Source organism: Podarcis muralis, chromosome 4 (assembly GCF_964188315.1).
Source record: "Podarcis muralis chromosome 4, rPodMur119.hap1.1, whole genome shotgun sequence".
NCBI lineage: Eukaryota > Metazoa > Chordata > Lepidosauria > Squamata > Lacertidae > Podarcis > Podarcis muralis.
This window is the reverse complement of record NC_135658.1, coordinates 4,672,997-4,698,998: the sequence shown is the minus strand read 5'-3', so window position 1 is coordinate 4,698,998 and position 26,002 is coordinate 4,672,997. Positions and strand designations below refer to the sequence as shown.

At 48.5% G+C, this 26,002-nt stretch overlaps 3 protein-coding genes across 4 annotated transcripts in view; 1 reads left to right on the top strand and 2 right to left on the bottom strand.

The window, feature by feature from the left end:
* Window positions 1-26,002, bottom strand: part of LOC144327629 (uncharacterized) — a 127,665-nt gene that overhangs the window by 38,027 nt on the left and 63,636 nt on the right. The gene's annotated exons all lie outside the window — the stretch shown is intronic.
* The window catches only part of LOC114595517 (uncharacterized), a 133,691-nt gene that overhangs the window by 85,885 nt on the left and 21,804 nt on the right, over window positions 1-26,002 (bottom strand). The gene's annotated exons all lie outside the window — the stretch shown is intronic.
* LOC144327625 (uncharacterized) lies at window positions 1,163-19,624 on the top strand. Of its 2 annotated transcripts, XM_077928009.1 has the most exons (7): window positions 1,163-1,273; window positions 2,429-2,921; window positions 3,118-3,199; window positions 3,485-3,567; window positions 4,463-4,589; window positions 6,767-6,862; window positions 12,066-19,624. In XM_077928009.1, exons 2-7 carry the CDS (start codon window positions 2,520-2,522, stop codon window positions 14,666-14,668), a joined length of 3,393 nt encoding a protein of 1,130 aa, XP_077784135.1. In that variant the 5' UTR covers window positions 1,163-1,273; window positions 2,429-2,519; the 3' UTR covers window positions 14,669-19,624. The 2 variants fall into 2 exon arrangements, with proteins under 2 accessions (XP_077784135.1, XP_077784136.1); XM_077928010.1 differs by lacking the exon at window positions 6,767-6,862.

The window sequence follows — 26,002 nt, the reverse complement described above, 5'->3', positions numbered from 1 at the left end:
TTCCAGGAACAGCATTCCTGACCCAGATGTCCACAGGAAGTCCCTAAGATGATTCCCCTTTCAAAGAGGATACGTGAACCTGGGTCAGTAGGGTCCTCCTCTCCGGCAGACGGACAACCCCTTCCCCAAAGCCCCTCCCTCCCCCACTTCCCCATGGGGGTCCCCCACACCACCCATCACTCACCAGGATGGCTTTGAATCACCTCCGGCAGGTACAGCTGAGCTTCCAACAAAATATTAAAATACAATAGTCCATCAAATATTAAAAGCTTCCCTAAACATAATAACAACAACCATCCATTTTCAGTCCATTGAGTTAGCAATTAAGCATTTCTGGAAAGGGAAATGGCAGAAAAAAACATTAAAAACATACATAATAAAGTATTACTGATTTATGAAGAGAATGGGATTTATTTATTTTGAACTTTGCTTGGTTCCTCCTCGGCAGCCAGTGCGATTGTTTCAGCAGGGCTAGAACTCAGGACCCGCTGCCTTGAGGGACACCTAAGAGCAGTTGGGCAGGGAAAGGTCTCCCTTGGGAGGTGGTGGACTCTCCTTCCTTGGAGGTTTCTCAGGAGAGATCGGAGGGCCATCTGCCACGGATGCTTTAGCTGAGATTCCTGCATTCCTGGGGGTTGTAATAATAATAATAATAATAATAATAATAATAATAATAATAATAATAATAATAATAATATATTTATACCCCACTCATATGTCTGGGTTTCCCCAGCCACTCTGGGCGGCTTCCAATAAAACACTAAATTACAATAGCCTATTAAACATTGAAAGCTTCCCTCAACAGGGCTGCCTCTTTAGGGAACTAGACCCGGCCCCCTCTTGCTTCGGGTTGGACTAGATGACCCTGGGATCCCCTCCTATCTCTCCACTCCTGAATTCTAGGAGGAGCTTCCTTGCCTCCTGCAAAGCCCTTTTCCCTGCAAGCTCTTCCTCTGGTTTCTGGCCAAGAGAGGGAGATGCTCAGAGTCCAGCCAAGAGCCTCGCGCTCCAAAAGGATATCTGGGCAGTGGCGGAGCCAGGGGCGGGCAGATCTCCCCCTAAATCCATAAGAAATAATAAAATTCTGAGAGAGGGCTGAGTGTGGGAGGACTCGGCTTGGCAAGGGTTAAAGGGAAGTGAGCTGCCTTCCTAGAGAGGCCAGGAAGCAAGGGGGGGCTGGTCCTCCAGAGCCAAGGCCCCTCCCTCCCCAGTCCTTTTCTTGCTTTGGGGTCTCTCCTGCAAGGGCTGATTCGCTGCCCCCTCCTGGGATCTGGTGAGTCTCCTCTCTCTCCCCCCAGAGGGTGCAGTGGGGGGACGGGGGGGGGTCCCAGGGCTGCAGCAGGGGAGGGGGCCTGGGGGGCCTGATCTGCTCATGCAGGGGCGGACCCCAAGTCAGGGAGGAGAGGGTCCTGCCAGGGAGGGGCCAGGTCTGCCACGCTCTCCTTCCTGCAGATCAGAGGATCCCTGACTCCCACGAAATCTCCCTTTTTAAAACAAAGAAGTCCCTGGGACTTTAACTCTGTGTGACGTCGCTCAGCCTCATTGCACAACAGAGGAAACATCTGCAAATGGTTTTCCAAATCTGGACGAGGAGGTGGACTAGCCCCCCCCCCCCCAAAAAAAAAAAGGTGGGAGAGAAAGGCCAGGGATAAAGAGAGGGATCCCAGCCCGTAGTCTGGCTGCTGCATTGGGGACCAGTTTCCCAGTGTCTCCCAGGGCAGCTCCCCACGGAGGCCACTGCAGCAATCCCCTCGCACCCAAAGCACGGCATCCCAGGACCACATCCTCTCTGCCCCAAAGGGATTGTTGCTGGAAAACCAGCCGGAAATGGGCGCTGCTACTCCCTGAGCCTCCAGGGACCTTGGCATCAATGGCTGTGTGTGTGTTAAGCCATCTAAGAGAATAATAGTAATAAATTGCCCACCTGAATTTCAAGTGAGATGTATTTGGCCCTGTCCACTTGGCTCTCTGGGGTTTTCCAGATACATACCTGGCCCTCAGAGCAAAGAAAAAGGGAGCCCACCCCTGTCATGAGAGGGGCAGAGAGTCCAAGTGCAAGAAAAGGAGACAGAAGCAGGGGAGTGGGGGTGGGGGGAGCAACTCCAGAGGACCCACAAGTGAGGACCCCCACTAGAGCCAAGCATCCATTTTTCACAAGATACAAATGACTCCCTTGTCATTCGGTTCTGACTTCATGCATTGACTGGAAGGATGGAGAAACCAGGTTGATTCTTCTCCCAGAAATCCCTTCAGTTGCCTCCACATTTTGCATTGCTAGAAGGCTAGAGACTTATTTCTTTCTTTTCAAAAAGATAGCTCATGGTCTGGGATCCAGTGCAGTCCAGCCCTGGTTTCCAGCAAGACTCAGGAAACCATTTCCCCCCCTGTCCTACATATTCTGTAACAGAACAATGTATTTGCTTTGTAGGATTTGCTAGAGCTTCTCATTAAGACGGACAGAACTTGGCAGAAGACCAAAGGGTTCCTTCCAATCTCTCAGAGGCTTCCTGAGAGCACAGATGGATGAGCAAGACTCAGCTGGCCCTGGAACAGGAAGAGGCCATGCCATCCAAACTGGGAGCAGTGGGGGATTCTGGGAAAACTCTGTGCACAAGATCCTGGGTGAGGAGGACACCCTCCGCTCAGAGGTGCAGAGCCAGCAGTTGAGGCAGTTCTGCTGCCAGGAGGCCAAAGGACCCCGAGAGGTTTGCAGCCGACTCTACCACCTTGACCATCAGTGGCTGAAGCCAGAAAGGCACACGAAAGCTGAGATGCTGGACCTGGTGATCTTGGAGCAGTTCCTGGCTGTCCTTCCCCTGGAGATGGAGAGCTGGGTGAGGGACTGTGGAGCGGAGACCAGTTCGCAGGCGGTGGCCCTGGCCGAAGGTTTCCTCCTGAGTCAGGCAGAGGAGAGAAAGCAGGTGAGATAGACTTTCCTCTGGATACTCCCAAGGGGCTCCAAACAGGACAGAGAACATCCCATAATGGTCTGCTGATGGCCCATCTATTTTCTGGGAAGGCATCCATGGAATGAGATTTTTCACCCTTCAAGTCTTTGTCATTCTCTTTCTAGTATTTCTCCCCATTCTCTGTTTTGAATCCTTGTTTCTTTCTCAGGGAAAGGATCTCTTTGCAGAAATGGACCTGGATTCCTGTGAGGCAGAGAGGCCTCCGTTGGACACCAGAGAGAGGCCACTGGGTAAGGAGGAAGGTGGTTTTTCTCCGTTTGGTCTCATTCTGTTGGTTTCCCAACACATCTGAGGGTTCTTTTCATCTTGTTTTGGGGGGAGACAGTTGGGAACAAGGGTACAGAGGAAGGGAGATGTATTTCTCCACAAACAAACATATGAAATGGGCACAAACGTCCAATTACTCTCAGTAGGTAAGTCTTTCTGAAAGGCCCATCTGTAGTTAGAAATGCCCTGTTTCACCTGTGAGAGAAGCAGGCACTCCTGGCGTCCTGCTTACCTTTTTTCTCTTGCAGATGGCAGAAGGATGCCAGCAAGACCTCCTGATCCACCTTTTCATGGGGGCAGAAGGGAAGCAGCGGCTCTGGAACCAGATCAGGTCAGGGGAAGCTGCCTTGTGGGGACAGAGGCCGAGGGATGGAGCAATGTCATGGACTGGTTGGGGACAGAGGAATGGTGGGAGGAAACAGCCGGGGAACCAAGAAGGGAAGATGGCTGAGAGCCCAAGGAGTGGAGGTGGAGGAAGGATGGGCGGTCAGAGGGAGAAGAGGGAGAAGCCTGGGAAGAGGAGATGTCAGAAGCTGAAGGGGAAACAGGGCTTAGTAGGCTGGGAGACTCTGTGGCAGAATGCAGTGCAGAATCAGAGGCAGAAGAAGAAGGAGGCGAGTGGGAGAGGAAGGTCGATAGGCTGAGGTGAGTCAGGAGAAGGAAGAGCCACCGGTGGATCCCTCTCCTTTTGCCAGAAGCCACCCTCCCTGCTTGTCTCTCAGAGCCAGGAGATGAAAATAGGCTTATTTTAATTAATCACTGAATGCTAAAACTGTTTTCTAAGCAGTGGACAAACGAGAACAAATAGTGGCCTGGGTTCACCTAACCAGCCCCATCAGATGAAAAACGGGGCCTGCCCCCCATTCCTACCCTTCCCCCTCTCCATGCCCCCCTGAACCCCTTGAATTTGGCTCTAGGGCATTGGGAGGGAACCTTCCCAGAATAGCTCACGAGGAGAGGAGAAAGTGGATCCGTCCATTGAGGAAACTAGAATGTTTGGGTAGGCAGAATGACTTGGAAAACACAAGGTAGAGTACCACCTATTTGCACAAAGACAAATACCCATAATTAAAACACAGAATAAAATAAGCACCCATAATTAAAATGTGCAGCAAAGCAATCCTATTGAGACAAGACTGCAATTAACAGGAAGGAAACCACAGAGCATTGTGGAGCAGATCATATTTCTGCTGTCTCAGAGGAGGACATTTCCCTTTTTCTTTTAGGGTCCAGTGTGCTTTGAAGATGTCGCTGTTCGTTTCACGGACGAGGAGTGGGCGTTGCTGGATCCTGACCAGAGAGCTCTGCATAAGGACGTCATGGAGGGGAATCGTGGGATCGTGTCCTCTCTTGGTAAGGCTCCCTGTGGGATTGTCCTATCTGCCTGGAAATTCAAGAAATACGTCTATGGACCAACCTCATATATTTTCACAGAGCTCAATAGTGGCCCCTATAACACCTGGGAACCTAACACCCCCACAATAAAAAGTAACTTACAGTTTTTTCTTTGAACAGTCTTCCTCAAATTATTCCTTTTTATTCCATGATTGGGCTGCTTTCAACTGCCCAGGCCATCTTAAATGTCAGCTTCAGAATTGTTAGGAAAGATAAGTAGCTTCAGGTTTTCTGTTTTTGTTTTTGCTCCTGTCAGTCTTGGGTTGACCAAAGAGACGACTGACATTGGATAATAATAATAATAATTTATTATTTATACCCCGCCCATCTGGCTGAGTTTCCCCAGCCACTCTGGGCGGCTTCCATAGAAACCAAGAATACACTAAAATATCACACATTAAAAACTTCCCTGAACAGGGCTGTCCTAAGATGTCTTCTGAATGTCAGGTAATTGTTTATCTCTTTGACATCTGATGGGAGGGCGTTCCACAGGGCGGGCGCCACTACCAAGAAGGCCCTCTGTTTGGTTCCCTGTAGCCTCACTTCTCGCAATGAGGGAACCGCCAGAAGGCCCTCGGCACTGGACCTCAGTGTCCGGGCTGAACGATGGGGGTGGAGACGCTCCTTCAGGTATATTGGACCGAGGCTGTTTAGGGCTTTAAAGATCAGCACCAACACGTTGAATCGTGCTCAGAAACGTACTGGGAGCCAATGCAGATCTCTCAGAACCGGTGTTATGTGGTCCCGGCGGCCACTCCCAGTCACCAGTCTAGCTGCCGCATTCTGGATTAATTGCAGTTTCCGGGTCACCTTCAAAGGTAGCCCCACATAGAGCGCATTGCAGTAGTCCAAGCGTGAGATAACTAGAGCATGCATCACTCTGGTGAGACAGTTCACAGGCAGGTAGGGTCTCATCCTGCATGCCAGGTGGAGCTGGTAGACAGCTGCCCTGGACACAGAGTTAACCTGCACCTCCATGGACAGCTGTGAGTCCAAAATGACTCCCAGGCTGCGCACCTGGTCCTTCAGGGGCACAGTTACCCCATTCAAGACCAGGGAATCCCCCACACCCACCCGCCCCCTGTCCCCCAAAAACAGTACTTCTGTCTTGTCAGGATTCAACTTCAATCCATTAGCCGCCATCCATCCTCCAACCGCCTCCAGGCACTCACACAGGACCTTCACCGCCTCCACGGGTTCTGATTTAAAGGAGAGGTAGAGCTGGGTGTCATCTGCATACTGATGAACACCCAGCCCAAACCCCCTGATGATCTCTCCCAGCGGCTTCATATAGATATTAAAAAGCATGGGGGAGAGTACGGAACCCTGAGGCACCCCACAAGTGAGAGCCCAGGGGTCTGAACACTCATCCCCCCCCACCACTTTCTGGACATGGCCCAGGAGGAAGGAGCGGAACCACTGTATGACAGTGCCCCCAGCTCCCAGCCCCTCAAGACGGTCCAGAAGGATGTTATGGTCGATGGTATCAAACACCGCTGAGAGATCCAGCAGAACTAGGAAACAGCTCTCACCTTTGTCCCTAGCCCGCCGGAGATCACCAACCAGCGCGACCAAGGCAGTTTCAGTCCCATGATGAGGCCTGAATCCCGATTAGAAGGGATCCAAATGGTCCGCTTCCTCCAGGCATGCTTGGAGTTGTTTGGCAACCACCCGCTCAATCACCTTGCCCAAGAATGGTAGATTTGTGTTTTTTTTATATAATAATATTTATTAAAGTTTTAAAAATACAGCAAAGAAGAAAAAGAAAAAACAACAACAAAGACATAAAAAAAACCCCAAAACAATCAAACAACAAAAAAGAAAATACACAAAAATACAATAAACCTTATTGACTTAACTTCATTTGCTTGTTTCTTTGACCTCCTCCCGCCTCCCTTTTTTGTATTCTGCTTCAATTAATTATTTCAGCAAATCCTTTCCATCTTTCCCCAATTTTTTACCATTAATTTATCTTGACATAATATAATTTTACTTTCCCTCATTTCCTTCAACAATCTATTTAACTTAAGTCCTTTATGATATTTATACAAAAGTCACATAGTTTCTTTCCAGACTCCTTCTAAACTTCCTCAATTTTACTATATTTTTGTAAATAAACTTTAAATTTCTTCCAGTCTTCTTCCACCGACTCTTCTCCCTGGTCCCGGATTCTGCCCGTCATTTCGGCCATTTCCATCAGGTCCATCACCTTCATCTGCCATTCTTCCCGGGTGGGTAGATCTTGTGTCTTCCAATATTTTGCGATCAGTATTCTTGCTGCTGCTGTGGCATACATAAAGAAAGTTCTATCCTTCTTAGGCACCAATTGGCCGACCATGCCCAAGAGGAAGGCCTCTGGTTTCTTCAGAAAGGTATATTTAAATACCTTTTTTATTTCATTATAGATCATTTCCCAGAAGGTCTTGATCTTTGGGCATGTCCACCAAAGGTGAAAGACTGTACCTTCAGACTCTTTTACATTTCCAGCATTTGTCATCGGGCAAATGGTAGATTTTTGCAAGCTTGACTGGTGTCATGTACCACCTGTAAATCATTTTCATTATATTCTCTCTTAAGGCATTGCATGCCGTAAATTTAATACCTGTGGTCCATAACTGTTCCCAGTCAGCCATCATGATGTTATGTCCAACATCTTGTGCCCATTTAATCATAGCTGATTTCACAGTTTCATCCTGGGTATTCCATTTCAACAGCAAGTTATACATTTTAGATAAGTTCTTACTTTTGGAATCTAACAGCAGTGTTTCCAGTTTTGATTTTTCTACCTGAAATCCAATTTTTTTGTCCGAATTGTATGCCTCCATTATTTGATAATAATGGAGCCAATCATGCACTTTGTTTTTTAATTTTTTGAAACTCTGTAATTTCAGTCTATCTCCCTCTTGTTCCAGAATTTCCCAATATTTTGGCCTCCATATTAAGCTTTTTCTGAGCTTTCGCTTCCATTGGAGATAACCACCTTGGGGTTTTATTTTCAAGCAAATCCTTATACCTTGTCCAAACATTAAACAAAGATTTCCTAACAATATGGTTCTTAAATGCTTTATGTGCTTTGACCTTATCATACCACAAGTATGCATGCCATCCAAATACGTTGTTAAAACCTTCTAAGTCCAACACATCAGTGTTTTCAAGAAGCAGCCATTCTCTCAGCCAGCAAAAAGCGGCTGATTCATAGTAAAGTTTAAAGTCTGGCAGGGCAAATCCACCTCTTTCTTTAGCATCTGTTAGTATCTTAAATTTTATTCGAGGTTTCTTGCCCTGCCAGACACATCTTGAGATATCTCCTGTGTGTATAGCTGTTTGAAGTACCTCTGGAAGCACTTTCTGATCTCCACTGGGTTCTGTATGTTCTTTCCATCCACTTCCAAGTTTGTAATGGTATTAAGTTTTTGTCTTTTTTTCATTTGCCAGGCCAGCAGTTTCCCACATTTATTTGCCGATTCAAACGTCTTTTGTCTCATCTGCTTAATTTTCCATTCTATTTCCTGGTTCATCAATTTCATATATTGTACTTGGTGTAACTTTATTTCTTTCAAAATCTCCTGCGACTTTGGATTCACTCTCAGTTTATTTTCTCCTTCCCTGATTTTCTCTAGGATTTTATCTTTTTTCTCATTTTGGAGCCTCTTCTTGATTGCATTCTGTTGTATCAGGAATCCTCTCATGACTGCTTTACTTGCGTCCCAAATTACCCTTTTTTCAACCGTTGTATTTAAATTTATCTCAAAAAAGTCTCTCAAAGTTTTTTGGGCTTTCTTGTTTACTTCTTCATTTCTGAACAAAGTGTCATTCATCCTCCATCTAAAGGAACCGATTGGTGTCAATTTCAATTCCATCTTTACAGCATTATGATCAGAGCAAGTTTTAGGGCAAATTTCCGCCCTTCTGATCTTTGAAGCCAGCCCTCTAGTTGCCCAGATTTGGTCGATTCTTGTCCATGTCATTTTGGCCTCAGAGAAAAAAGTTCCCTCTCTTTCCAGAGGGTTCTTCAATCTCCAAGTACAAGAATGGTAGATTTGAGACTGGGCGATAGTTGGCCAAATTGGCCGGGTCTAAAAATGTTTTTTTAAGAAGCGGTTTAATCACCACCTCTTTCAGTGGGTCTGGGAAGGCTCCCTCACAGAGGGAAGCATTCACCACCCCGCAGAGCCCATCGCCCAGCCCTTCCCGGCTAGCTTTTATCAGCCAGGATGGGCAAGGATCAAGGAGACAGGTGGTCGGCTTCACTTGTCCAAGCAGCCTGTCCACATCCTCGGAGGTAACAGATTGGAATTGATCCCATATAACAGGACCAGACAGAACTCTAGCCCTCTCCCACCCTGGCCCTGCTCCCACGGTGGAGTCTACCTCCTTCTGAATCTGAGCGACTTTATCTGCAAAAAACTTTGCAAAATCATTGCAGGAGATCTTGGGGTCCCTAGCAGGCCCCGGTGGTACAGGTGGTTATGATAGATTGCGAACCACCTGAAAAAGTCTCCTGCTGCTGTTTTCTGCAGATGCAATGGAGGCAGTGAAGAAAACCCTCTTCGCCATCGCCATTGCCACTTGGTAGGCTCGACGTTGAGCTCTAGCCTGTGTCTGGTCTGATTCAGAATGAGTTTTCTGCCACCGGCGCTCTAGCCGCCTCAACGATTGTTTCATCACCCTCAGCTCCGGGGAAAACCACGGGGCTGTCCGGGCTCCATGCAATCGAAGAGGGCGCTTCGGAGCCAGACAGTCAATAGCCCTGGTTAACTCTGCATTCCAGCATGCCACCAGGGAATCAGCTGAAAGGCCATCAACTTGGGATAAAACATCCCCTACCACTCTCTGGAAGCCAATTGGATCCATTCAGTAGCGGGGGCGGACCATCCGAATCGGTCCCACCTCCCTGCAGAGGGGAAGGGTCGCGGAGAAGTCCAGTTGCACCAGGAAGTGATCTGACCATGGCACTTCTTTTGTTTCGCTTTTAGTTAGTGTCAGATCACCAACATCTGTAGAGGTAAACACCAATTCTAAGGCATGTCTGCAGGGGCCAAACTTATTCAGGGACAGCCCCATGGAGGCCATGCTTTCCACGAAGTCCCGAGCGGCCCCTTGTAAGGTCGTGTCGGCATGGATGTTAAAATCCCCCAGGACAACCAAGCTAGGTGTCTCCAGGAGCATATCCGCCACAACCTGAAGCAGCTTGGGCTGGGAATCCTTGGTGCAGCGGGGAGGTCGGTGCACCAGTAGGAATCCTGCACTGCCCCTATTGCCCAACTTCCAGAACATGCACTCAGAAAACTGGGTCTTCCCAATAGGACGCCTGGTGCAGACTAATGACTTCCTAAAAATCACAGCAGTGTCCCGGAGGCCTCTCTCAGGCCTCTTATGCTGTGGCGGTGAGAGCAGGCCCCGCCCCCTAGTCCGGATGGAGTTGGCAGGAGAGGGAGCGGTCTTCCCAGCACTCACGCAAGCAGCAACAGCGGCAGTCATGATGATGATGATGATGATGATGATGATGATGATACAGTGGTACCTCGGTTTACAAACTTAATCTTTTCCAGAAAAGGACTGTTCTTAAATCAAGGTACCACTGTAGTAATAGTAATAATTTTTATTTCTACCTTCCCCATCTGGCTGGGTTGCCCCAGCTACTCTGGGCGGCTTCCAACACACGTGTAATCATGAAACATTAATAATAATAACCTGATCCCATATATAAAGAACATTAACTTTAAAATGAACAACTTCTCCTAGTGGCCGAAATTGTGGAAACCTATTTTGAAAGGTGTATTTCTGAGGTTTGGTGGCTCATAACACCACTTTTGTGTGGAGTAATACCATAAAATTATATAGCAATGGAAAGATAATTTAATGAAGAAAGTAATGCAATGACTTTTATGAAGGAGTATTTATTGGAACAGCAGTCATAAAGTGAAAACGTGAAACCTTTGGTAACCATTGGTAACCTTTAGCTTTAATTACAGCCTTACAACGCCTTCACTTGAAGTGAACCAAGGTTTTAGTTCTGCAGCTGTAATAATGGGAAACCAAGACTGAATTATTGCCTCTGTTAATTGAGCTTTATTGCTGGGTTGCTTCTATAATAATAATAATAATAATAATAATAATTATTATTATTATTATTATTTATTATTTGTACCCCGCCCATCTGGCTGGGCTTCCCCAGCCACTCTGGGTGGCTTCCCAAAAAATATTAAAATCCTCCAATACATCAAACATGTATAACAAGTTTCTTTAGTCGGCTCCATAGATTTCTGATTGGGTTGAAGTGTGGGCTATTCCCAGGCCATTCCAAAGCACCTTTTGCACACAGCAGCAACATGACATGGAGCTGAATCCTGTTGAAATAGAAAATATTTCAAGCATATATATTTCAAGCATATGAAGCATATATATAAATGCTTCAGTATCTGGAAAAGATCACCTGCGGAACACTTCAGTTTGGGCTCAAGTATTTCGTTTATGCATTTTTCCGCATTTATATTCCCATTAGTGACGCAAATTCTGCCCACACCTTTTGCTGCCATACAACCCCAGATCATCACACTGTCTGGGTGTTTCACGGTCAGTGTAATGCAAGTAGGATGTAAATCTTCTCTGATTCTTCTCGCATATTTCATGCCATCACTACCAAGCAAGGAGATTTGGGTCTCATCGCTCCAAATAACACCGCCCCATTGTTCCACTGTCCAGTTAACATGGGTTTAATCTTTTCAACCTTTGCAGGAGAGATAACAATGGTTTTTTCCTTAGAATTCTAACATTTAGACCAGACTTGCACTCAACTTCACATTACATTGCGCCATGTCATCTTGTATACACCCAGATTATTTTCTTCTGTCTCGTAGGCACAGTCTCTCCATCCTTCAATCGCCAGCTTTGGTTTAGTTTTTCCCAATTTTTCATCTAATTTCTTCATAACTGTAGCCTTGTTCACTTAATAGTACAATTTTACTTTCTGGGTGACCAGTCAACTCTTTGTGCCATTTCTTTAATGTGATTATGTTTTTCAACCTCACTAAATGACCAACTTGATAGCAATCACATAAGACACTGACAAAAGTCAACCAAAGCAAGTTGTGCTTCTTTTTTCTGGTTATTTGGCTATAAGGTTTCATAGAATATGAACAAACTTTGTTTGATTGCATTGTTGATTGCATTCTTGATCAAATTATCTTTCCATTGATATATAAATTTATAATATTACTCCAAAAGAAGAGCTACACTTTTTTCCCAAAAGTCTTCCACAATTTTGACCACTACTTTATATCAAACAAAGCAACATTCAACAACACATCAGAATCTCATAATAAATATGTTGGTTAATGACAAACAACACAGGTAATGAACACCCCCCCGAGCTCCCTTCAGTTCTTCTCCATTTGTTCCTGAGGCTCTAATCCCTTTTTGTCTCCATTGCAGAATGTGATGAAACGGAAATCGAGAATAAAGGTGAACACGATAAAATCCCCAGAGAGGAGAAGCCATGCAAAAATTTGGAGTGTGGAGAAAGCTGTAGTCAGAGCTCCCATTCCACTTCCCATCAACAAAATATCATTGGAAAGAAACTCTATCAGTGCGTGGAATGTGGAAAGAGCTTCAGGAAGAGCTCCATTCTCACTTACCATCAAAGAATTCATACAGGGGAGAAACCCTATCAGTGTGTGGAATGTGGAAAGAGTTTCAGGCAGAGAGTCAGTCTCACTTCCCATCAAATAATTCATACAGGGGAGAAACCCTATCAGTGTGTGGAATGTGGAAAGAGCTTCACATGTAGCTCCTCTCTCACTTCCCATCACAGAATTCATACAGGGGAGAAACCCTATCAGTGTGTGGAATGTGGTAAGAGCTTCAGGAAAAGCTCCTCTCTCACTTCCCATCACAGAATTCATACAGGGGAGACACCCTATCAGTGTGTGGAATGTGGTAAGAGCTTCAGGAAAAGCTCCTCTCTCACTTCCCATCACACAATTCATACAGGGGAGAAACCCTATCAGTGTGTGGAATGTGGTAAGAGCTTCAGGAAAAGCTCCTCTCTCACTTCCCATCACAGAATTCATAGAGGGGAGCAACCGTATCAGTGCATGGAATGTGGAAAGAGCTTCAGTCACAGCTCCCATCTCACTTCCCACCAAAGAATTCATACAGGTGAGAAACCCTATCAGTGTGTGGAATGTGGAAAGAGCTTCACTCATAGCTCTTCTCTCACTTCTCATCACAGAATTCATACAGGGGAGAAACCCTATCAGTGTGTGGAATGTGGAAAGAGCTTCAGGAAGAGCTCCTCTCTCACTTCCCATCAAAGAATTCATACAGGGGAGAAACCGTATCAGTGTGTGGAATGTGGAAAGAGCTTCACTGATAGTTCCAAGCTCACTTCCCATCACAGAATTCACACAGGGGAGAAACCCTATCAGTGTGTGGAATGTGGAAAGAGCTTCAGGAACAGTGCCCATCTCACTTCCCATCACAGAATTCATACAGGGGAGAAACCCTATCAGTGTTTGGAATGTGGAAAGAGCTTCAGGAAGAGCTCCCATCTCACTTCCCATCAAAAAATTCATACAGGGGAGAAACCCTATCAGTGTGTGGAATGTGGAAAGAGCTTCAGGAACAGTGCCCATCTCACTTCCCATCAAAGAATTCATACAGGGGAGAAACCCTATCAGTGTGTGGAATGTGGAAAGAGCTTCAGTCAGAGCTCCAAACTCACTTCCCATCAAAGAATTCATACAGGGGAGAAACCCTATCAGTGTGTGGAATGCGGAAAGAGCTTCACTGATAACTCCTCTCTCACTTCCCATCACAGAATTCATACAGGGGAGAAACCGTATCAGTGTGTGGAATGTGGAAAGAGTTTCACAGATAGTTCCTCTCTCACTTCCCATAAAAGAATTCATACAGGGGAGAAACCCTATCAGTGTGTGGAATGTGGAAAGAGCTTCACTGATAGCTCCTCTCTCACTTCCCATCACATAATTCATACAGGGGAGAAACCCTATCAGTGTGTGGAATGTGGAAAGAGTTTCAGGCAGAGAGTCAGTCTCACTTTCCATCAAAGAATTCATACAGGGGAGAAACCCTATCAGTGTGTGGAATGTGGAAAGAGCTTCACTGATAGCTCCTTTCTCACTTACCATCACAGAATTCATACAGGGGAGAAACCCTATCAGTGTGTGGAATGTGGAAAGAGCTTCCGTCAGAGCTCCGATCTCACTTCCCATCAAAGAATTCATACAGGGGAGAAACCTTATCAGTGTGTGGAATGTGGAAAGAGCTTCAGTAGGAGCTCCAATTTCACTTCCCATCAAAGAATTCATACAGGGGAGAAACCCTATCAGTGTGTGGAATGTGGAAAGAGCTTCCGTCAGCGCTCCGCTCTCACTTCCCATCACAGAATTCATACAGGGGAGAAACCCTATCAGTGTGTGGAATGTGGAAAGAGCTTCACTCATAACTCCCATCTCACTTCCCATCAAAGAACTCATACAGGGGAGAAACCCTATCAGTGTGTGGAATGTGGAAAGAGCTTCAGGAACAGTGCCCATCTCACTTCCCATCACAGAATTCACACAGGGGAGAAACCCTATCAGTGTGTGGAATGTGGAAAGAGCTTCAGGAACAGTGCCCATCTCACTTCCCATCAAAGAATTCATACAGGGGAGAAACCTTATCAGTGTGTGGAATGTGGAAAGAGCTTCAGTAGGAGCTCCAATTTCACTTCCCATCAAAGAATTCATACAGGGGAGAAACCCTATCAGTGTGTGGAATGTGGAAAGAGCTTCCGTCAGCGCTCCGCTCTCACTTCCCATCACAGAATTCATACAGGGGAGAAACCCTATCAGTGTGTGGAATGTGGAAAGAGCTTCACTCATAACTCCCATCTCACTTCCCATCAAAGAACTCATACAGGGGAGAAACCCTATCAGTGTGTGGAATGTGGAAAGAGCTTCACTGTTAGCTCTAAACTCACTTCCCATCAAAGAATCCATACAAAGGTCAGAAAAACCAGTATACAGCTTTAGGAGCCAGGCAAATCCACACCTTTTTAACCAGGCCTTTTTCCTATTGACATCTAATACTGTTTTAACATGTGATGTTTTGTGTTATTGTGTTGTGTTTTTATGTTCTAAGCATTCTGAGACGTGTGGGTGTAGGGAATACGGCCAACTCCTAAATGCCAAGGGGTCTTTGGCCCCCCCTATTAAATATTGGAGGAGGCCACCCCCAGGTTTTGACGAGAACCTGCTCGTCATCGGAAAATAATCAGTCTCACGCAGAGCTGGGTTGAAGAAATCTGGCTGCATTAGAGCTGCTGCAGCCCAGCATTTATTGTGTATAGTCAGAAAGATACAAAATACAAGGAATGCAACTTGTTCTCAGCCAGCAGATCAGGGCAATGCCATGCCATCACACCAGACCACGCACTCGATCAGGCTATGTTACGTGGACCAATCATTTGGGACAGCACGAGCTGTCCACACGCTGTACATGCCTAGTGCAGCCTGCCACGCCAAAAGGTCAGGCTGCTGTAAATTTCCATCCACGCACCCATCTTGCCATGTAGGCACAAACAACCATTTTCCTACAAGGCTTTCTTTGTGTGTTTTTTTAAATGCAACCTTTTTTTCTTCCGCTACTTGCCATACAATTTTGCTTTCAATTTGCCCTTTTAAGAAATTTTTAAAAACCACACAAAGGTCATGAGAAAAACAAAATACAAGAAAATACAAAGGTGGACAGGTCCCATCTTTGCGGGCCAAACGTAAAAGTTGCTTTCAAGCCGGCTTTCCCACACTTGGGTCCCCAGCAGCTCCTGGACTACAGTTCCCATCATCCCTTCCCACTGGTCCTGCTAGCTAGGGATGATGGGACTTGTAGTCCAAAACCAGCTGGAGACCCAAGTTTGCTTTAAAGGGAAAGTAGGCTGGCCCTGTGACACCCTTTGCTGGCCAAAAGCACTGCCCCAGAATCTGAACCACCCCCAGTACTCCTAATTGGAATTTATAGAGCACAAAACTGAAGTTTGATCGGCACATCAACCTCTAGGGAGCTTCTAGGTGCTTTCTGCACCACCTAGAGTACCCACAGAATTGTGGCTTCTACTGGCAACACACACAGGAGAACAAATGAAAGACAAACACAAGAGGCAGGAAAAAACCTGGAAAGGGCCATACCAAATGGACTGTTGGATAAAAGCACCAATGCAAAAGCCAGCAGCAGGTGGCTGGAAAGCAAAACAGGATGTTGCTGTCTGGAGATGTACTGTTGGAGAAAAGGGGGAGTCTTTTCTCTGTACTGAGCACCGGATGTTAGCTCAGAGTGTCATCTGACCTGTGCTGGAAGTTCAGGGGCGGAGTTTGTGTCTCTTCTGATGGAGTCTGAAGGGTGCAGTCACGATTCTATGTACTGCTGAATGACAGGAATAAAAAAGTCATGTAAAAGGACTCCTGTCTGTCTCATTTCCCCTCCTGGGGGGGGGGAGCAAGGAGAGAGAAGCAGAGGGTGTGTTCTCCTCACGTCTAATGAGGAGAATCGCCGGTTTTCGACCTAGTCTGCCGGGAGACGCAGACGGAAGGTAAACAAGTATCTCACTCAGTTCGCCTCGGGGGAGGCCAGCTACCTCTGGCTGTGAGCTGAGATACTGACATATGGTAGCAGAGGATGGTTGCGATTCATCGAACATCTGCATGAGAGGCTGGTGAATTGTCCTCCTCTGCTCCGAGGGAGAAGATAAGCGTCTGAGGCAGCCAGAGGCTGAAATGACGGATGGACCCAGAGGAACGTGTTTTTAAAGCAACAGAGCTCAAGGTATGCTGCATTTCGGGCTAAAAAGTGTGAACGCAGATTGATTTATTCTCTGGTTCACGGGAGCTGCGTTTGAAAGAAGCAACAGCTCCGGGAGGAGAGGCCTGCAGCTCAGAGGCTAAGCCTGCATTCCACAAATTCCTGTGGTTAAGATAAGCCTTCCCGCATGCGCAGTAGCTAAAAGAAGCCCGTCAGAGACGTGGAAATTTACTGGCTACGCAGATGGTTCTCAAAGAGAGCATGGGAAGCGAAAGATTGTTTTGTCTATGTTGCCGAAGCTGTGCAAGGTCTGAGAAACAGCTTGCAGCTTGCCTGGAAAGGCGTAAACAACCCAGCAAAAGGCTATTGGAGTATTAGCAAGGCTGGAAAGTGTGAGAGAGGCTTGGCTTCAAGATGGATGCCAAGAAAGGGGGAGCGCTGCCCTACCCACCTCCCTTAACTAATGACAATTATTCATCTTGGTCTGTAAAGATGAAGGCCCTGCTGCAGAATCAGAGGCTTTTTGACGTAATTGAAAACCCCATCCCTGCAGCACCAACCAGAGGTTGGGAATCACAGAACGTGAGGGCCAGGACTGCTATAATTCTGTGTGTCTCAGATGAACAGCTGGTGCATATTCAGCATTTAGAAAATGTGAAAGAGGTTTGGGATATGCTGCGTACAACGCATCAGAGAGATGCTGGTTCTTCAGCGTTGCTGTATTTTGAGAAGTTGACCAATCTGAGATTAGCGCCTGATGGAGATGTTCAAGCGCACCTGACAGAAATGAAGTTTCTGCGTCAACAGATGGTGGAACGCAATTTCCGTCTACAGGAGGAAGTGTTTTGCTTCATGATGATAAACAGCCTGAATCGGACTTACAAGGTTGTTGCCAGTCAGCTTGGTTCCCTACCAGCGGCAGACCTGACTGCGGAGAGAGTGTGTGCGGTGGTTCTTAATGAACACGACCGACTTGCTGCACTGGAAGTGAAGGACAGGGGGAGGGAAGAACAGAGTTCAAATCTCCCCACTGCTGATGCTACTGGAGAGCATGCTTTAGCATTGAGTGCTGTCCGATGCCACAATTGTGGACAGACTGGGCATCTACAGCAAAACTGTAGGAAGCCGCGACAGTCAAAAGGTGTCAAGAGCAGCTCAGTGAAGCCTGAGGTGTCAAGCAAAAGCCGTACCAAGTGCCAGGTGAAACCTGCAAAGGCTATGATGGCGAAAGGAACCATGCCAGATGTTGGGAACTCGTTCATAATCGACACGGGATGTACAAAACATATGTGCCCGCACCGAGAACTGTTTTCGACGTTTAAGAAGCAAAGCTTCACTGTGAAACAGGCCAACGGTCAAGAGCTGGAAGCGACCGGAATTGGGACTGTGTATCTTGAGAGTCTGAACTTGACTATAAGCGATGTTTACCTGGTTCCAGAACTGAGTTTTAATCTGCTGAGTGTGTCGCAGATCGCAAAGAAAGGGCTGAAACTGTCCTATGATGCTAAAAGATGCAAGATCTACAAAGATGGAGAACTGTTTCTTACTGCCAGAGAGAAAGATGGACTGTATTTGTTGACTTTTGATCAAAGTGATTACATGAAATGTAATTCTTCTGATTCTAACGAAATTTCTCTTGCAGGTGTGACCAACAAGGACACCAAGAAGGTGACCAAGAAGGTCGACAGAGCATTTCAGCGGGTGTATGCTGATGTGATTGGTCCTCTAGAACCATCTAGAGGCGGTGCAAAATATTACCTTGTGTGTGTTGATTGTTTCACTAATTATTCTTGGGTTTATTTGATGGAGAAACCGCAGGAAACTTTAGAAAAGTTTCAGGAGTTTTGTGACAAGGTTAAAAATATGCATGATGCTAACATTGATTGTCTCTTCACAGATGACAAACAAGTTTTTCTGTTACAGAAGTTTCAGAAGTTCCTGGATGGAAAAAGGATAGACCACAAAGTTGCAGTTTCAGCTGAAGCGTGGAACTGAGGGGTCTGTGTAAAAGTGAACAAAGAATTGCAAAAGGGGATGCATGCGCAATTGCTGAGTTCACATTTGCCACATGAATATTGGGCCGAGTCGCTAGCGTCCTATCTTCACGTGTGGTTGAGAAAAGTCTCAACAGAGTTGGGATGTTCTCCTTTTGAGAAGCTGTTCAAAAGAAAACCTTCTGTTGCCTATTTTAAGGTTTTCGGGTCTCATGTGAGAACAGAAGCTCCAGGTGGAGTGAAGAATGCCAGAGGCATTTTTGTGGGTTATGAAAATGGTTTCTATAGAGTAATTTTGTCTGAATCTGGTCAGGTGATTCTCACAAAGTTTCTAGAGAGTGCTCCAGAAAAAGAGCGGGTTGTAGAACAAACTTTTCCCACAGAGAGCGATTCAGATGATGATTTTTCTGATGTCACAGATTACAGTGGTACTGATGATGACAGTGAGAGCTCAGAGAGTTCAGTTGACACAGTCATTGAGAGAAAATCTCACACAATGGATAGACCTTCACAGATGAAGGAAGAACCACTGTTAGCTATTGCTACTGGTTCTCAACAGAGTCCAGAGGTTGAACCAGTGAGCACAGAGGATCAGCACCTCACACGCAGGTCTGAGAGAGTTACAAAGGGTGTACCACCAAAGAGGTACTCAAAAGAGTTTGCTAACTTAGCTGTTGCATGTGTTGCTATTGTTAACAACTCAAAACAGGTTAAAGCAGTGTCTAAGTCAGAGACAAAGACACAACAGAGAGTAGCTAGCCAAGGTAATGCAGAAGCACTCATTCCTTGGAAGCCAGACAACCAGAGAGGTACACTGGTGAAACCAGGGTGGGGAGTTCCAAGGGTGGAACTGAAACAACAGGGGACTGTTATATGTATAACAACTGTTTGTTTTCTTCTCTGGATCATGTTTTGCCTATTGATGCTTTTGGGTGAGATTGTTGGATAAAAGCACCAATGCAAAAGCCAGCAGCAGGTGGCTGGAAAGCAAAACAGGATGTTGCTGTCTGGAGATGTACTGTTGGAGAAAAGGGGGAGTCTTTTCTCTGTACTGAGCACCGGATGTTAGCTCAGAGTGTCATCTGACCTGTGCTGGAAGTTCAGGGGCGGAGTTTGTGTCTCTTCTGATGGAGTCTGAAGGGTGCAGTCACGATTCTATGTACTGCTGAATGACAGGAATAAAAAAGTCATGTAAAAGGACTCCTGTCTGTCTCATTTCCCCTCCTGGGGGGGGGGGAGCAAGGAGAGAGAAGCAGAGGGTGTGTTCTCCTCACGTCTAATGAGGAGAATCGCCGGTTTTCGACCTAGTCTGCCGGGAGACGCAGACGGAAGGTAAACAAGTATCTCACTCAGTTCGCCTCGGGGGAGGCCAGCTACCTCTGGCTGTGAGCTGAGATACTGACATGGACATCCGGTGTGAAGAGGTCACTTTCCCCACTGCTGAACAATGCCACAGGTAGAGGAGATGGAATGCTAGAAGTGTTCTCCATGGCAAGGGGAGCTGCTGGGAAATTGAACTACGGGCTCAAAATATTACTTTTTTCAATTTCAGTAAGGCCTTTAGTAGGTTCTCTATCGGTAGGAGAAAATAACAGAGACCAACCAGAGAATATTGAGCAAAGCAGCTAGTAAGCCTGTTCTTTATTAACTGTTGCAACAGGGTTCTCCCCCACACACTGGAGAGAGGAGGAGGACCCCCGAGCCATGCATGTAAGCCCTTATATAGACATTTTTAATTGCCCGACCTGGAATCCAAGACCACCCCCAGAAACATCATACATACGTCACAGAAAAGGCAGTCTACAACTGAAATCTGAGTGCATTGTGTTTACCTTGTCTGCCAGGTTACCTGTTAATGGCCACTTGACTAGATTACCTGGGGAGGCTGGCCATTCTTTTCTAATGATAATACTTCATTCCTGAGCCAGGTCACAGGCTCACCCTATTCACACCTTAAATGTGCCCTTAAGGCAGGATTTGTGAGGACAGAGACAATGGGGAGGTTTCTGCATTTCCTTCGACCTTGTAGAGAAATATTTGAGGTGAGTGAAAGAGTCAAAACGGCTTTAGGACTTTTCCTGTGGGTTTTGGACATGTGGTTTATATATGTGTGTGTGTGTGTGTGTGTTTGCTTGGTACATTTAGATCTCTCTCTCTCTCTCTCTATATATATATATATATATAACCTAAAAATTCTTATAACAATTCCCCCCTTTGAAGATATAATTTTTTTCTAAAAAATTATTGCCCCACAAATAATAACATGGCATGTTGTAAATGGATGCTTTCATGTAAATCTTAAGTGACTTGCATGTCAGGCCTCTTAAAGCTGTTTGCAGATGTAGCAGTGCACATAGCTGGACATAGGATATCACATAAAAAATAGCACATGTTGCATTTTGTTACTAAATTACTTGTGGCATTCTAGCACTTTGGGAGAAACATTCTCAATAGTGGTCTATGCTTTACACTTAGCGGGAAGGTCAAATAATGAGTGAAAAATGCAGTTTGTTTTGTTTCTGCCTTTTTTGTGTGTTCCCAGGTGTCAAAGCTAGCTCTCCTCTGGTCTCACACCTCCATCATATCACAGCAGCAACAATCCCTGGTGAATCCCTGTAGGGCTTTCATATTGACCATGTCACCTTGTAGTGGCACAGGTTTGGGCATTTCTTGAGAGAGATGTCTTTGCCTTGGCCTTTCTATGAGATTATTATTATTATAGGCTCTGGTCTTGCACTCTAGGGAAGTTGTTCAGTTATTCCTAAGGGACCAAAAAGCTAATTGCAGCCTGGATACACTTGCCCAATTCCAACGAAGTCCAATTAGAATTTATATAGCCCCATGGCTCGCCGACGTGGAGTTCTGGCCCCACCTGGTGGTGGCGGTCAGCCTGGACCTTGTACGCATCCTTGGCCTGGCGCAGTTGCTCCTGTGATGGCCTGGGAATCTGATTCAGAGGCTGAAGCGGAGGAATCCCCGCCTGCACAGGAGTCCCCGCCTCCAGGGCCGGCTGAGCCGGGGCAGGGCCTTGAATCTGAAGGGCCCGCACCTGTGCCAGATCCTCAGGAGCAGACACCAGATGAATCCACTCTGGGTGATTGAGGACCCATTGCCTGCAGGTGCTCCTCTCCCAGCCCTGTCAGGGGAAGGTGAGGCTGCCTCTGGGTCCAGTAACCCTCCAGCCTCTCCTGAGCTGCAGAGGCTGAGGGCAGAGAGGCGGAGGGAAGTAAGTTCTATCAGGAGGAGTGCTTGTCTTAAGGCCAGGAGAGGCGAGTCACCTGTGGGCCGGGACTGCCCTAGGCCCCAGAGGAGATAAAGGCCAGTCAGCCCAGTCTCAGGTTATTCCAACGTCGTTGGAAACCTGTTTCTGCCAACACCCAGACCTGTTCTTCCGGAGTTCCCGACCACACCCAGCTTCTTGCTTTGGACCCCGCTTCACCTTTGGTGGACAGTCTCCAGACCCTCAACCCAGGACTGGACTCTGACCACGCCTCACAGTAAACCCCCCCCCCGGAACCAGCACAGTTTGCTCCCGCCACACCCGCACTCCCCCTTTGTTGGGGTGCGTTCGGGAAGAGCCAGAAGCCATGGCCGACCAGGCAGCTGCGTTGGTGGCATTGGCCCAGGAGAACCAGGCCTTGACGCACACCATTCAGCAGCTAAGCAATGCGGTTACGGCGCTTCAGCAGCAGTTGGACGCCTTACTGGCTCCTGGGGCCGACGCCCCAGTTTCTGGCAAGTACCCAGTGGCCCTGCCAGAGAAATTTGAGGGGTCCCCGGCCAGCTTTCCCATGTTCCTCGCCCAGGCCAAGCTGTATATTCAGGGGCGAGCCCGGAATTTTCCTGACGAACGCACCAAGGTGCACTTCCTGATCAGCTTGCTGAAGGACCAGGCGGCCAAGTGGGCTTTGCCACTGCCCCGGCAAGACTCTCCTTTGCTGACAGACTATGTAACCACTTGGAAACTGCGTTTGGCAACCCTATGAAGGGGAGCCAAGCCAATCGGGCGATTCGTCGGTTGAGACAGGACAAGTCCACAGCCGCCACCTACGCCACAGAATTTCGGCTGTTGGTGCAGGACTTGTCCTGGAATGACTCTGCACTGCGGGACCAGTATCTTGAGGGGCTGTCGGATGAGATACTGGACCAGCTGGCCACGATGGATCACCTCAACTTGCTGGATAGACGAACCTGCAGATAGACGATTGGTTGGAGGACCGTTGTCAGGCCCGGGACTGCCAGCACTCCCGGCTTCCGGCTCCAGTCTTTACCAGCAGGTCCACGACCACAACCGAGTTGTCGGAGGAGCCTATGCAGCTCGGGGCAGCACGGTCTCGCCTCTCCCCCACGGAGAAGACGTGGCGTCGGGAGGGGAACCTGTGCCTCTACTGCGGTGGAAGCGGACACTACGCTCGATGCTGTCCCGAGAAGGTGCTGGCTGCAGGGAAACCACCAACCCCGGTAGCCGAAGGCCCTGCTACCTGGGGTCCCAAACAGCACATGATGGGCCCACACCAGTGGAATTGCAACACCTCATGGTCCTGGCGCAGCTATACCCTCCTGGTGTGCCCTAGATTCTCACCCATGCTCTGGTAGATTTGGGGGCAACCCTCTCCTATATGGACACTGCCTTCGCCGCCCATCATCAGGTGCCACTCCAGGACAAGCCAGAACCAGTACAGGTGGAGGCAATTGACAGACGGCTCCTGCGCTTGTGTGCCGTCACTCAGGAGACTCAGCCCTTGGTCCTGTGTCACCAGCAGCACCGGGAGGTGCGCACCTTGGACATTGCCACCATGCCCCGGTTTCCCCTGGTGCTCGGGATGGACTGGTTGGAATCTCACAATCTTCAGATTGACTGGGTCAATCAGACTGTGCGCTTCCCAGACCCGTGTCCCCATGCTCGGTCCAAGATGCTAGCGGTCGCCCCCACGGGGGAAGCTGCATCAATGCTCCCCGCTGTTTACCAGGACTACCAAGAAGTGTTTGAGGAACAGGGGGCAGACCAGCTGCCACCTCATTGGTCTTTCGACTGCGGCATAGACCTCCAGCCCGGGGTGCCACTGCCTGTGAGCTGCCTATACTCTCTTACGGAGCCAGAGCACTAAGCCTTGTAGGACTTCCGTCGCAAGGGTTGGAAAACTAGCCCCCTCGGGAGAGGCTGGCCTCTCCCCCTGCTCCCGGGACTTGTTTACCGGTGTCAGGGCTGCCTCAGGTCCCAGCTCACAAGAGACCAACGCCAAATCCAGTCTTATTTACAAAGATCTTTATTGCAGTACATCGTACACTCCACAGTCGAGGTGCGCAGCCCCACGTCTGTTACGCTTAGACCGTTGAAGTCCCCTCTGAGTCAGTCCCTCCCCTGCACCAGTTTAAGAGGCTTGTGGAGCTCCACCTCTTCCTCTCTTTCCTTTTCCGCAGGGTCTTCCTGCCCCCCGGGGTTTTGCCCCTCCTGGATTCCCCTGACGCTGAATCCCCAGACAACTCTTCCCCCCTCCTGCGTGCTTTGGGACCTGGCTCCTCCTCCGGGCTCCCTGTATTTCCGCACGCCTCCACATTTGAACTTGGCGCCCGTTCGCTACCTCTGACCTTCCTCTTGACCGCTACACTACTCCCTGTACTACTCTCCCCCCCTTCCGGGAGGATGCCTTGCTCCGATCTCCCCTCCCTCTCTGCTTTCTGACCTGCTTCTCCTGTCACACTGGAATCTCCACCCCCTTCACTGCGCTCCGGCGGAGAAGCCGGTCCCGACTCCCAGCTCCCACTTTGGGTTCCCCTGGGCTTGACCACAGGCGCTCCTTTCTGGGAATCCTCCGATTCACTTGAAAGACTCATGGAATCCCTCAAGTCATCGTCATCCTCTTCCTCGCTGTCCTGGAATTCTTCCCCCTCGCTCTCAGTCTCCTCCCTCACCTGTCCCTCTCTCCCTGAACCCCTGACATCCATCCCCCCTCGAAGCCCCCCTTCCCCCCTCCCGCCCCTTGGGCGTAGGTTCTGGGAGCTCCGTCGTTGCTGGGGTCGATGCTGGGCACAGTTCGTCGACGTCGATCTCCTCTGCTTCCAGTTCAGTGTATGTGTGCTCGAACTCGGGTTCGTCCCCCAACTCATTCTCGGCCTCCTCTCCCCTTGTTACTTCGTCTGGTGCTGTTTGCCAAGGCCCCGTCATCCACCTCCTTCGCCAGTCCTCTTCTGGTTGCTCGTCCCACCAGTAAGAGGGTTCCGTGTCCACCCCCGAGCACGATCCCCTTGGAGGGCTCGATTCTGGCGTCGTCTCCTCTGCGGAGGAGAATCCCCGGAAAGTGCTGGCTGAAAATGTGGGCGTAAAAAGCCAGTCATCGAAATACTCGGCTGGCATGGGCCTGTGTGGGAAAAGGGCATGGAACTCGTCTTTGAGAAGAGGTTCCTCTAGAGCGTAGTCCGGCACCCAACTGTTGGCACTGGCTGGGGTACCTTCTCTGGCGAGAAGATATTCTACTCCCTCTCCCCCCCCATCTCGAGTCCAGAATTTCTGTGACCTCGTTGAGTGGCTCGGCCCTCGGTGACCTCCCCCCTCTTGGTGACTCTCTGCGTGGGCTTGGTGCCGTCCCTGACTCCTGAAATCTGTGTGGGGCCTTGTAGGGTGTGAGCACCGACCTATGAAAGACTGGGTGCATTCTGGAACCTTCCGGGAGGGTCAATCGAAAAGCTATGGGATTGATCCTGGCCTCAACTTGGTACGGCCTACAGCCGCTGCCTACCTACGCCACAGAATTTCGGCTGTTGGTGCAGGACTTGTCCTGGAATGACTCTGCACTGTGGGACCAGTATCTTGAGGGGCTGTCGGATGAGATACTGGACCAGCTGGCCACGATGGATCACCTCAACTTGCTGGATAGACGAACCTGCAGATAGATGATTGGTTGGTGGACCGTTGTCAGGCCCGGGACTGCCAGCACTCCCGGCTTCCGGCTCCAGTCTTTACCAGCAGGTCCACGACCACAACCGAGTTGTCGGAGGAGCCTATGCAGCTCGGGGCAGCACGGTCTCACCTCTCCCCCACGGAGAAGACGTGGCGTCGGGAGGGGAACCTGTGCCTCTACTGCGGTGGAAGCGGACACTACGCTCGATGCTGTCCCGAGAAGGTGCTGGCCGCAGGGAAACCACCAACCCCGGTAGCCGAAGGCCCTGCTACCTGGGGTCCCAAACAGCACATGATGGGCCCACACCAGTGGAATTGCAACACCTCATGGTCCTGGCGCAGCTATACCCTCCTGGTGTGCCCTAGATTCTCACCCATGCTCTGGTAGATTTGGGGGCAACCCTCTCCTATATGGACACTGCCTTCGCCGCCCATCATCATGGAATCCCTCAAGTCATTGTCATCCTCTTCCTCGCTGTCCTGGAATTCTTCCCCCTCGCTCTCAGTCTCCTCCCTCACCTGTCCCTCTCTCCCTGAACCCCTGACAACCGGTGATCTTCCTCTGGCTGGCATCCCAGACAGACCAGGGAGATCTTGATAGGCGACATCTCCCAGCGTGGAAGATGCACACCCCCTTCTCCACTTTCACAGGGGAAAGAGGAATAGTCAGAAAGTCCATT